The following is a 14,003-nucleotide window of genomic DNA, read 5'->3' on the forward strand; positions in this document are numbered from 1 at the left end:
TTCATCAGGGCCTGGGGATTTGTTAGGTTTTAATTTATCCATTTGCCTAAGGACCATGTCACTTGTGACCCTAATCGTGCACAGTTTATTACCGTCCTGTTCCACATAATTTATCATTTCTGGAATATCGCTGGTATCCTCCTGTGTAAAAACTGAGAGGAAGTATGTGTTAAAACTTCTACACATTTCCTTATCACTGTCAGTGAGCTGACCCGAGGAACTTTTGAGTGGGCCTATCTTGTCCCTGATCTTAATTCTGTATACCTGAAAGAATCCTTTTGGGTTAGTCTTCGAATCTCTTGCAACTTTAACCTCATAATCTCTTTTTGCTTTTCTAATTCCTTTTTTTATTTATCTCTTTAACTGAATATATCGATTTCTTAACTGTCCCTCTCCTCTTTTGATTTGCCTATATATGCCTCTCTTTTGACCAATTAGATATTTTAATCTATTGTTCATCCATTTAGGATCATTTTTGTTTGATCTGATTTCCCTATTTGGAACATAATTTGACTGAGCAGCTAGAACTATGCCCTGGAAAGCGTCATATCGGCATCCATCACCACCTACCTGACCCTTAGTCAGGTCATTCCAGTTCAGCCCATCTAAGTAATTTTTCAGTCCTATGAAATCAGCCAAGCGGAAGTCAGGGACAGAGACTTGATTGCCATTATTAGGGGAATTCCATGATATATTAAAACTGAGTGATTTGTGATCACTTTCCCCAAGCTCATCATTAACCTCAAGATTATTAATTAGTGTTTCCCTACTGGCAAGAACCAAGTCAAGGAGGTTATTTCCCCTAGTTGGCTCTGTCACAAACTGTTTTAAAAAACAATCCTGGATCATATCAAGAAAGTCACCTGACTCTAAATTTCCTGTCAAATTGCTCCAGTCAATCTGTCTATAGTTGAAATCTCCCATTAGCACAACATTTTCGTTTGTAGATGCCTTACGAATTTCGTCCCATAGAAGTTTACTGCACTCCCTATCAAGATTTGGGGCCCTGTAAATCACACCCAAAATTAGTTTTTCTCGGCCCTCGAGAAGCTGTAACCAAACAGATTCAGTGGCTGACGCTTCTAATTTTATATCTTGTCTAACACAACAATTTAAATTGTCTCTGACATACATCGCTACTCCACCTTTCCTGTTGACCCTGTCAGTGTGGAATAATTTATAGCCTTGTATGTGACATTCAGAGGGCATCTCTATCTTTCAGATTGAGCCAGGTCTCTGTTATAGCAATAATATCTATGTTTCCTGCACTTGCAATTAATCTTAGCTCATCTATCTTATTTCTTACACTCCAGCTATTAGTATAGTAAACCTTAAGGGAGCTAGTCCCTTGCTGCCCTCTGCTGTCCCCCTTTGTTTGCTGACCTGATCTATTGTTTTTATTTATAACTTCATGCTGAATGCCTTTTATACATTTACTGTTTCGAACCCTAGTGTTGCAACCTGCTTGTTTCTCACACACACCCATACCTCTATCTTCTATCAGTTTAAAATCATAGGCATTTCACCAATGGCCTTCTCAATCGAGTCTGCAAGTGCTACCACCCCAGCCCCAGAGAGATGTACCCCATCCCTTGCATACATATGTTTGCCATAAAAGTTGTTCCAGTTGTCAATGAATGGGATTGCAAGTTCCTTGCAGTATCTGTCTAGCCAGCAATTTACACCAATTGCCCTAGACAACCATTCATTTCCTACTCCCCTTCTAGGCAAGATGCTACATATGATTGGGATCCCTCCCTTAGACTTAATGAAATCTATAGCTGACCTGTACTTATCTAGCAGCTCTTCTCTCCTACCCTTCCCAATATCATTTCCACCAGCACTGAGACAGATAATGGGCTTGTTCCCATTACCTGACATGATATTATCCAGCCTGTTGACTATGTCCCCAACACCAGCTCCAGGGAAGCACACTCTATCTCTCATCTTCTTATTCCTATTACAAAAAGCACGGTCAATATATCTTACCTGAGAGTCACCAACCACAAGAATGCGCTTACCTCCATTTGCAGGGGCAGTAGTACCCTTACCTTCACTGGCCACTGAAGTACATTCATCCTGAAGAACAGAGAAGCGATTTCCTACCTTCAGATCTTCACTCTTAACTTTCCTTACTCTGATGCGCCTCCCATTACTGTGAACCACTCGCCACTTGTAGCAGGTGCTGGGCTGCACCTCACTGCTGGTAGCCGTTGCTACCTCCCCACCTACAGCCTCCTCACAGCGAGAGAGAGACTGCACCTCACTGCTAGAAGCCTCATTTCCCACAACTCCAGCCACCTCACACTCTCTCCCAGACCCATTGAGGTGGACCTTCAGCCTCCTAATCTCCTCCTGGAGAAGCAAGACCTCCTCCTTCAACTCTCCAACCTGTGTTGTAGTCACTAGGCCTAAGATGTCAGTAACTGTGCTGTAGAGCCACTAGGCCTAAGGTGTATGTACCTGTGTTGTAGAGCAACTAGGCCTAAGGTGTCAGTACCTGTGTTGTAGAGCCACTAGGCCTAAGGTGTCAGTACCTGTGTTGTAGTCACTAGGCCTAAGGTGTCAGTTCCTGTGTTGTAGAGCCATTAGGTCTAAGGTGTCAGTATCTGTGTAGCCACTAGGCCTAAGGTGTCAATACCTGTGCTGTAGAGCCACTAAGCCTTAGATGTCAGTACCTGTGTTGTAGTCATTAGGCCTAATGTGTCAGTACCTGTGTTGTAGAGCCACTAGGCCTAAGGTGTCAGTACCTGTGTTGTAGAACCACTAGGTCTAGTGTCAGTACCTGTGTTGTAGAACCACTAGGTGTAGTGTCAGTACCTGTGTTGCAAAACCACTAGGTCTAGTGCCAGTACCTGTGTTGTAAAACCACTAGGTCTAGTGTCAGTACCTGTGTTGTAGAACCACTAGGTCTAGTGTCAGTACCTGTGTTGTAGAACCACTAGGTCTAGTGTCAGTACCTGTGTTGTAGAACCACTAGGTCTAGTGGCAGTACCTGTGTTGTAGAACCACTAGGTCTAGTGTCAGTACCTGTGTTGTAGAACCACTAGGTCTAGTGTCAGTACCTGTGTTGTAGAACCACTAGGTCTAGTGTCAGTACCTGTGTTGTAGAACCACTAGGTCTAGTGTCAGTACCTGTGTTGTAGAACCACTAGGTCTAGTGTCAGTACCTGTGTTGTAGAACCACTAGGTCTAGTGTCAGTACCTGTGTTGTAGAACCACTAGGTCTAGTGTCAGTACCTGTGTTGTAGAACCACTAGGTCTAGTGTCAGTACCTGTGTTGTAGAACCACTAGGTCTAGTGTCAGTACCTGTGTTGTAGAACCACTAGGTCTAGTGTAAGTACCTGTGTTAACATAAGAACAAGAAAGAAGGAACACTGCAGCAGGCCTACTGGCCCATGCGAGGCAGGTCCAAGTCTCCTACCGGCTTAAGCCAATACCCCAACCTAGTCAGGGCAGGTCACATTCACTTAAGGAACACGACAACTGACCTAGTAGCACAAGCTAGTCAGGTCCAACTCACACCCACCCACACCTGTGTTGTAGAACCGCTAGGTCTACTGTCAGTACCTGTGTTGTAGAACAGCTAGGTCTAGTGTCAGTACCTGTGTTGTAGAACCTCTAGTGTCAGTACCTGTGTTGTAGAACCACTAGGTCTAGTGTCAGTACCTGTGTTGTAGAACCTCTAGTGTCAGTACCTGTGTTGTAGAACCACTAGGTCTAGTGTCAGTACCTGTGTTGCAAAACCACTATGTCTAGTGTCAGTACCTGTGTTGTAGAACCGCTAGGTCTAGTGTCAGTACCTGTGTTGTAGAACCGCTAGGTCTAGTGTCAGTACCTGTGTTGCAAAACCACTATGTCTAGTGTCAGTACCTGTGTTGCAAAACCACTATGTCTAGTGTCAGTACCTGTGTTGTAGAACCGCAAGGTCTAGTGTCAGTACCTGTGTTGTAGAACCGCTAGGTCTAGTGTCAGTACCTGTGTTGTAGAACCACTATGTCTAGTGTCAGTACCTGTTGTAGAGCCACTATGTCTAGTCAGTACCTGTGCTGTAGAACCAGTCAAGTGTATTAATACCTGTTGTAGGACCAATAGGCCTACGGTGCCAGTACCTGTGTTGTAGTCACTAGGCCTAAGATGTCAGTAACTGTGCTATAGAGCCACTAGGCCCTAAGGTGTCAGTACCTGTTGTCACTAGGCCTAACGTGTCAGTACCTGTGTTGTAGTCACTAGGCCTAAGGTGTCAGTACCTGTGTTGTAGTCACTAGGCCTAAGGTGTCAGTACCTGTGTAGTCGCTAGGTCTAAGGTGTCAGCACCTGTGCTGTAGAGCCACTAGGCCTTAGGTGTCAGTACCTGTGCTGTAGAGCCACTAGGCCTAAGATGTCAGCACTTGTGTAGTCACTAGGCCTAAGGTGTCAGTACTTGTGTTGTAGAACCACTAGGTCTAGTGTCAGTACCTGTGCTGTAGAACCAGTCAAGTGTATTAATACCTGTTGTAGAACCAATAGGCCTACGGTGTCAGTACCTGTGTTGTAGTCACTAGGCTTAAGATGTCAGTACCTGTGTTGTAGTCACTAGGCCTAAGATGTCAGTACCTGTGTTGTAGAGCCACTACGTCTATGATGTCAGTACCTGTGCTGTAGAGCTACTAGGCCTAAGATGTCAGTACCTGTGTTGTAGAGCCACTAGGCCTAGGTAGATGACGTGGGCGACATTAATAGTGTCATGGGCTGCGTCCTTGGCTACAACACAGCCAAACACCCCACAGGCCTCTCTCAGACCCTCTTCGTCAGGCCTATTATCGAGATTACCCCAGCACGCTCCCTGCAGGGGGCTGCTGGACCCCCAGCTCAGCTGTGCTGTTCTAGAGCGCCATTCTTGGTCACGGGAGGTCATTGCGTTGACAGGACTTGAAAGTTTGGTCAAGCAGGCTTGTCTTTTTCAAGTAACTAACACCGCCTCAATTTACTCGTTCAAACAGTATTCCGGCGTTCAACACCCATTTCGTATGATTCCAGTCCTCGTCAATACATAAATGTTCCTCCAGTAGTGATATAGGAACCCCTCTGTCAGCGGGTTGCGCCTCGCCTCACAGAAATTGTTGCTCACTCTTCAGACACACTCACTCTCACTGCTTGGTGAGCACACTGGACGGTCCTTCACATGCTGGCTGCACCCGGCCTGGGCTCACACCTCAACTACCACACTGACGTCGTACACTCTCTTAAAACTACCGTGTTCTTCCTCACCTGTCGTACACGACAGATTTTTTCTCTCTCTCAATGATAAAGGATGGGTATGGGGTGCATAATAAACATATTAAACTAACTCTCAATGATAATAATATCTTTATATCTACAAGTACATGTACAACGTGAGGTGAGAGTAAGACACATGTGCAACATCTGGGTATCTTTATTGTAGACGTTTCGCCATCCAGTGGCTTTATCAATGCAAATTCTAGGACATAACTTGAAGACAGTAGAACTATGTACAGAAGATGAGGTAATCAGTCCCTCAACCTAGGAGTAGGTGCGAACAGCACCATAACGTCGTGGAGATTCTGAAGCAAAAGAAAGAATCCTGGCGCTTATGTAGTAACGTCAGGTGAAGCAGACGAGGGCAAATTCACTGGTAGGCGGGATTCCCCAGTGGAAGTAGGTCCTTCCCAAAGAGATGGGTTAGTTGTAGTAGTAGTTGTCGTAGTCGTGAAGGTTATGTACATGTCCTCAGAATTAAGATTCCATGATGTTGCAGTGTCTGACAAGTTGTGTACGAATGGTATATAATACCGACAAGATGAGAGTAAGACACATGTGCAACATCTGGGTATCTTTATTGTAGACGTTTCGCCATCCAGTGGCTTTATCAATACAAATTCTAGGACATAACTTGAAGACAGTAGAACTATGTACAGAAGATGAGGTAATCAGTCCCTCAACCTAGGAGTAGGTGCGAACAGCACCATAGTCGTGGAGATTCTGAAGCAAAAGAAAGAATCCTGGCGCTTGTATAGTAACGTCAGGTGAACATAAGAACATAAGAACGAAGGAACACTGCAGAAGGCCCACTGGCCCATGCGAGGCAGGTCCAAGTCTCCTACCGGCTTAAGCCAATGCACCCAACCTAGTCAGGTCAGGTCACATTGACTTAAGGGAGGAACACGGCAACCGACCTGCTAGCACAAGCTATCAGGTCTAACTCACACCCACCCACATCTACTCATGTATTTATCCAACCTATTTTTAAAGCTACACAACGTTCTAGCCTCTATAACGGTACTTGGGAGTTTGTTCCACTCATCCACAACTCTATTACCAAACCAGTACTTTCCTATATCCTTCCTGAATCTGAATTTTTCCAACTTAAAACCATTGCTGCGAGTCCTGTCTAGGCTAGATATTTTCAGCACACTATTTACATCCCCTTTATTTATTCCTGTCTTCCATTTATACACCTCAATCATATCCCCCCTAATTCTACGTCTTTCTAGAGAGTGCAGTTTCAGGGCCCTTAGTCTATCCTCATAGGGAAGGTTTCTGATACATGGGATCAACTTTGTCATCCTCCTTTGTACATTTTCCAGAGAATTTATATCCAGAGAGCAAATTCACTGGTAGGCGGGATTCCCCAGTGGAAGTAGGTCCTTCCCAAAGAGATGGGTTAGTTGTAGTAGTAGTTGTCGTAGTCGTGAAGGTTATGTACATGTCCTCAGAATTAAGATTCCATGATGTTGCAGTGTCTGACAAGTTGTGTACGAATGGTATATAATACCGACAAGATGAGAGTAAGACACATGTGCAACATCTGGGTATCTTTATTGTAGACGTTTCGCCATCCAGTGGCTTTATCAATACAAATTCTAGGACATAACTTGAAGACAGTAGAACTATGTACAGAAGATGAGGTAATCAGTCCCTCAACCTAGGAGTAGGTGCGAACAGCACCATAGTCGTGGAGATACTGAAGCAAAAGAAAGAATCCTGGCGCTTATATAGTAACGTCAGGTGAAGCAGACGAGGGCAAATTCACTGGTAGGCGGGATTCCCCAGTGGAAGTAGGTCCTTCCCAAAGAGATGGGTTAGTTGTAGTAGTAGTTGTCGTAGTCGTGAAGGTTATGTACATGTCCTCAGAATTAAGATTCCATGATGTTGCATGGTGCTGTTCGCACCTACTCCTAGGTTGAGGGACTGATTACCTCATCTTCTGTACATAGTTCTACTGTCTTCAAGTTATGTCCTAGATTTTGTATTGATAAAACCACTGGATGGCGAAACGTCTACAATAAAGACACCCAGGTGTTGCACATGTGTCTTACTCTCATCTTGTCGGTATTATATTCCATTCGTACACAACTTGTCAGACACTGCAACATCATGGAATCTTAATTCTGAGGACATGTACATAACCTTCACGACTACGACAACTACTACTACAACTAACCCATCTCTTTGGGAAGGACCTACTTCCACTGGGGAATCCCGCCTACCAGTGAATTTGCCCTCGTCTGCTTCACCTGACGTTACTATATAAGCGCCAGGATTCTTTCTTTTGCTTCAGAATCTCCACGACTATGGTGCTGTTCGCACCTACTCCTAGGTTGAGGGACTGATTACCTCATCTTCTGTACATAGTTCTACTGTCTTCAAGTTATGTCCTAGAATTTGTATTGATAAAGCCACTGGATGGCGAAACGTCTACAATAAAGATACCCAGATGTTGCACATGTGTCTTACTCTCATCTTGTCGGTATTATATACCATTCGTACACAACTTGTCAGACACTGCAACATCATGGAATCTTAATTCTGAGGACATGTACATAACCTTCACGACTACGACAACTACTACTACAACTAACCCATCTCTTTGGGAAGGACCTACTTCCACTGGGGAATCCCGCCTACCAGTGAATTTGCCCTCGTCTGCTTCACCTGACGTTACTATATAAGCGCCAGGATTCTTTCTTTTGCTTCAGAATCTCCACGACTATGGTGCTGTTCGCACCTACTCCTAGGTTGAGGGACTGATTACCTCATCTTCTGTACATAGTTCTACTGTCTTCAAGTTATGTCCTAGAATTTGTATTGATAAAGCCACTGGATGGCGAAACGTCTACAATAAAGATACCCAGATGTTGCACATGTGTCTTACTCTCATCTTGTCGGTATTATATACCATTCGTACACAACTTGTCAGACACTGCAACATCATGGAATCTTAATTCTGAGGACATGTACATAACCTTCACGACTACGACAACTACTACTACAACTAACCCATCTCTTTGGGAAGGACCTACTTCCACTGGGGAATCCCGCCTACCAGTGAATTTGCCCTCGTCTGCTTCACCTGACGTTACTATATAAGCGCCAGGATTCTTTCTTTTGCTCCAGAATCTCCACGACTATGGTGCTGTTCGCACCTACTCCTAGGTTGAGGGACTGATTACCTCATCTTCTGTACATAGTTCTACTGTCTTCAAGTTATGTCCTAGAATTTGTATTGATAAAGCCACTGGATGGCGAAACGTCTACAATAAAGATACCCAGATGTTGCACATGTGTCTTACTCTCATCTTGTCGGTATTATATACCATTCGTACACAACATGTACAACGTATACAGGCCTAGCTGACACCAATGACATACTACTATATATTATTATTATAATCAAAAAGAAGCGCTAAGCCACAAGGGCTATACAGCGACTACTATATAGAAAGCTCCTTGTTATGCAGGGCATTTCGGGCAAATTAGGTCAGTTTTGTCCCCAGGATGCGACCTACACCAGTCCACTAAAAGTTTAAAGATTTCATTTCTTTGCAAGGTTACAATGTGCATTTACAATTTTGTTTAATTAAGTACAAAGAAAGCCACTATCATGCCGGGGCATTTTACTGCTAAGGGACAGCAGGTGTAAGGAAACACGCCTCTTTTGGTCTTAGTATCTTGACTGGAATAGAAGTGTGTGAGATCATTTTTATTTGTAGGTTTCCGGTAAACTTGAAATCTTAGGTTATCTACTTTGTGAATGAGGACGTCTAGAAAAGGTAGCTTGTCACTGGACTCTTCTTCTAGTGTAAACTGGATCACCGGTTCAACTGCGTTGAGCCTTGCCTGAAGATTCCGTACATCAAAGCGTTTGGGAATTATTACGAGGACGTCGTCCACGTAACGTAACCAAGTGACGCTTGAAGGGATGATGTTGGCGAAGTGTTCAGCCTCTAGGAGGTGTTCCATGTACAAGTTAGCTAAGACGGTACTGATGGGGGACCCCATTCCCATGCCGTAGGTTTGTTTGTAGAGCCTGTTGTTGAAAGAAAAACAGTTGAAATTAACACAGAGTTCAATCAGGTCAACAAAATCTCCTGGAGACTGAAGACCTTTAAATTACATTCACTTATAAGACGAAGAATGAGGGGAGACATGACCGAAGTGTACAAGTGGAAGATGTTTAAATCTGGTCACAATCGTAATGCAGACATGAATTAGGTTACACACACAAAAAAATGGTAATACTTTCTTTATAATGAGCAAATTATTATTATAATAAAAAAGAAGCGCTAAACCTACAAGGGTCATACAGCTCCGTCGGGCAGGGAAGCGAACCCACGCCCGGAATATAATGAGCAAAGTCAGTGTGACTTTGTCAATGGTCCAAGTCGGACCGAAACGTCGTCGCAAGCTTCTCTCTTTTATGTGCGGGTTATTTGTGTAAAGTCAGGGTATTTTTCCAGAATGGTATGTAGTATACCACTGTGTAAAATACTTCGACATTTCTTGAACATTTGTGAGCGAGTCGTATCTAAATTCATTAATTTTATATCATGCATGTACAGTACTATCACTCTCCTCACATTAAGTATGTTGTTTGTGTCAACAAGTATCACCACTCTCTTGCACTGTGTGTTAACACAGTTTGTTTGCAAGTACTCATGTTGCAAACGTTGCAGCTGCATCTGAGCTGAGGGAACAGTTCTCTCTGCCTCCTCAGCAGAAGTAACTGAACGGGTTGCCAGCCAAGACCAGCAGCTTGATGAAGTGAGCAGAACTTGGTGCCCAGGGGAAAAAAGGAATTTGATACCTCCAGCAATCCTAGCTCTTCAGTTATGTAGCTGTTCAATTTTGTTTTTAATAGTCAAAAAAATAACTGTCTCTAGTACGTACACGAACAAGAACTCTAGTGTTCAGTGAGTCACATAAAAGACGGGTATTCAACAAGCAAATATTTAATTAAACTCATTCAAAAGAATTAAAGTCTTAAATACCCAACATTAACATACTGTATATTAGAAACCGTAGAGTGGAGAGGGAAATTCCTAGCATCTGCGAGAAGTCATTGACATACTATTTTTTTAATTACTGTTTTTCGTGAAAAGATAATATATTATGTTTTGTGACTATGATTTATACATTTTACCTGGTTGTAACAATAACTAAACATATTTATCAAACACATCTAATCACGCAGAATGGTTTACAGGCAATACTCCATTTTCCAGGATGGTTTACAGGCAATACTCCATTTTCCAGGATGGTTTACAGGAAATACTCCATTTCCCAGGATGGTTTACAGGCAATACTCCATTTTCCAGGATGGTTTACAGGCAATACTCCATTTTCCAGGATGGTTTACAGGAAATACTCCATTTTCCAGGATGGTTTACAGGAAATACTCCATTTCCCAGGATGGTTTACAGGCAATACTTCTTATCCCAGGATGGTTTACAGGCAATACTCCATTTACCAGGATGGTTTACAGGCAATACTACATTTTCCAGGATGGTTTACAGGAAATACTCCATTTTCCAGGATAGTTTACAGGAAATACTCCATTTTCCAGAATGGTTTATAGGCAATACTCCATTCTCCAGGATGGTTTACAGGAAATACTCCGTTTCCCAGGATGGTTTACAGGCAATACTCCATTTACCAGGATGGTTTACAGGCAATACTACATTTTCCAGGATGGTTTACAGGAAATACTCCATTTTCCAGGATAGTTTACAGGAAATACTCCGTTTCCCAGGATGGTTTACAGGCAATACTCCATTTCCCAGGATGGTTTACAGGCAATACTCCATTTCCCAGGATGGTTTACAGGCAATACTCCATTTCCCAGGATGGTTTACAGGCAATACTCCATTTTCCAGGATGGTTTACAGGAAATACTCCATTTTCCAGGATAGTTTACAGGAAATACTCCATTTCCCAGGATGGTTTACAGGCAATACTCCATGTTCAAGGATGGTTTGCGGGAAATACTTACCAGCATCTAAGATTTAAGTGCTTAAATATAAAATTAGTAATTAAGATTCATTAAAATGTTTGGTACATAAAGTACAAATTTTTATAGTGTCTTGAGGGCACACAACATAAGTGTACATGATAGAGACCAAACCAAATGTTACTCAATAAAGTAAAACACTGTGATTTATTTTTAGTCAGAAGAGACATTCTCCAATTATTTCACAGAAACCAATTCGATTAATATATTTTTTTATTAACTCATCGACAGTCTCTCATCGAGGTAGGGTGATCCAAAAAGGAAGAAACAACCCCCCCCCCCAATCACTCATTCCATCACTGTCTTGCTAGAGGCGTGCCTATGTTGCAGTTAAAAAACTGCAACATATCTCCACACCTTCAGAGAGCAGGCACTGTACCTCCCACCTCCAGGACTCAAGTCTAACCAACCGGTTTTCCTGAATCCGTTCATAAATGTTACCCTCCTCACACTCCAACAACAAGTCAAGTCACAAAAACTATTTTCCTCCTCTCGCTCCTAACACACTCAAGCACACTTGCTGGATGTCTAAGCTTCTCGCACACAAAACCTCCTTTACCCCCTCCCTCCAGACTTTCCTAGGACGACCCCTACTTACACGGCCTAAAATCAAGGCGAAGCTTCCATTGAGGAACCACATCAACACTAACATTTTAAAGCCCACTAGAAGATGTATTGTCCAACAAAGCGTACATCTACACTTGCCTAACCTACAAACATGACCTACTTACACTAGTGGATTTGTTCAGTGGTGACTCCCGCCTCTTCCTGCTTCTACTCACCACCTGACTGCAGTATATAAGCCACTTCTCCGAGCATACACTGTTGCCTTAGAATTGGTTATAATCATAACCATAATTTTTCAAGGAGTGGACCAGTAAGCCAGCGGAAAACCTCGGTCAGATGGCCAAAAGCTCAACTGTGGGTCATCATATGACAAAGACTCTCGTCAGGAAACGCTTGTCCTATTTCCTGACAAACTTAATACCTACCTACCATATACTGTACTTTTCTCAAGATTGATGGGCTGAACACATCGACTCCAGGCTAAGGGACTGATTAACTCATTCTCCTCCTCATCTTTCACCGTTTTTCTCTATATTGGACTAAAGAAGCCACTGACTGGCGAAACGTCTCCTCAGTAAAGATTTCCACTTGTTAAATACGTGTCTCATTCTTCAGCCTAAAGTAAAAAAAAAATGTTTTATCCATTTCATAAGAAGCATCAGCCATTAAAGACAGATTTTATTTTAATCAGGGAAAGCACTAAACCAGTAAAGGCCATATAACGCCTGTGGAATGGGAGACATTCAGATGCAATCTAAGAAAGGGGAGGATAAGTCCAGGTCCTTGGATCAAGGAAGGCATAATAATGCATGTGTAAAATGATATTTTACAATTTCTATATTAAAAGTTGCAACATGGCACCAACACACTCCACTAACAATACCAACCTTCTAAGATACACCAGTGTTGCAACTTTAAAGCCGATCAGAGGAGCTTGTCTCAGCTGTCACACGTCCTCGAATTAAGAGGCACTTTTATTGAAAGTTTGAAGCTACGACATTGAAGGATTTTGGAAGTTATCCAAGCCATGCCAGGCTGGTGGGAATAGATTCAATAACTTGGGTGATAGGATACGTGCCAATTGTTTCGACAACCTGGCCCTAGTTATTGTACACAAGTGTTGAAAAATTGAGGTCAAGAGGATGAGGCCTTCTCAAGTTATAAGAAATAGAAAAACGAAAAACTGAAGGAAAAATAAAAAAGATAAAGAAAATTTGTGGCAACGCCATTGGTACACTAAGGGAAAACACCATAAGTGTCCGGGGCCCAAGACTGTTCAACAGCCTCCCATCAAGCATTAGGGGAATTGCCAATAAACCCCTGGCTGCCTTCAAGAGAGAGCTGGACAGATACCTAAAGTCAGTGCCGCATCAGCCGGGCTGTGGCTCGTACGTTGGACTGCGTGCGGCCAGCAGTAACAGCCTAGTTGATCAGGCCCTGATCCATCGGGAGGCCTGGTCATGGACCGGGCCGCGGGGGCGTTGATCCCCAGAATAACCTCCAGGTAACCACTTATAGGTCCCCATCGTGGACACCTAATAAAACAACAACACTAATAATATAATATTTCACTTTAGCAAATGGCATTGTGATAAAATTAGGTATATACAAAGGAATATACCTTACTGCAAGTTGCAAGTGTCATGCGCAATAATGTATTGTTTACCTGGAGTTTACCTGGAGAGAGTAAATTTATCAAGAGGAATATCAGTGAAGATGTAACACTAAAGCATAAATATCTGGTAGTGATGGTGGTGGTTAAGAGTACTAATATCACCATGAGTAACAATACTCCACTCGGAGACACAACATATCTGCAACTGGGACACTATTACAGCGACTCCCTGAATCTGGCAACACTGTGTTCAGTGAAGGCTCACAACACAAGTCTGACAAGTTGAACACTGAAAAATATCCAAATATTAATACAAAGGATGCTAAATTATTATTTTCTGATAATCATGGAGATGTGTTAATAAACTGATGAAGGTCACACAGAATGGGGAATGGGAGGTCATCAGGGAAGAGTTGCTTCACTTATCTGAATAAAGAGCTCTTCACAAACATTACGGTACCATTCTTGGAGATAATAAAGGCTGGAGATAATCCACGACTGTGCATCTTAAATGCAGAGTTGAATGCACA

The 14,003-nt window shown here is 42.9% G+C and overlaps 1 protein-coding gene across 5 annotated transcripts in view; it reads right to left on the minus strand.

Annotated features, from left to right (window-relative positions):
* The window catches only part of Prat2 (Phosphoribosylamidotransferase 2), a 79,774-nt gene extending 70,463 nt beyond the window's left edge, over positions 1 to 9,311 (minus strand). The window contains exon 1 of one of the 5 annotated variants that reach the window (XM_070086820.1): positions 9,122 to 9,311. In XM_070086820.1, the coding sequence (XP_069942921.1) occupies positions 9,122 to 9,138 (17 nt within the window). In that variant the 5' untranslated portion in view covers positions 9,139 to 9,311. Of the gene's footprint in view, positions 1 to 4,671; positions 5,193 to 9,121 lie in introns of those variants that run through there. The other 4 variants (XM_053776278.2, XM_053776277.2, XM_053776274.2 and 1 more) reach the window with 4 other exon arrangements.
* Positions 9,312 to 14,003: the final 4,692 nt, after the last annotated feature.

Source organism: Cherax quadricarinatus, chromosome 19 (genome assembly GCF_038502225.1).
Source record: "Cherax quadricarinatus isolate ZL_2023a chromosome 19, ASM3850222v1, whole genome shotgun sequence".
NCBI lineage: Eukaryota > Metazoa > Arthropoda > Malacostraca > Decapoda > Parastacidae > Cherax > Cherax quadricarinatus.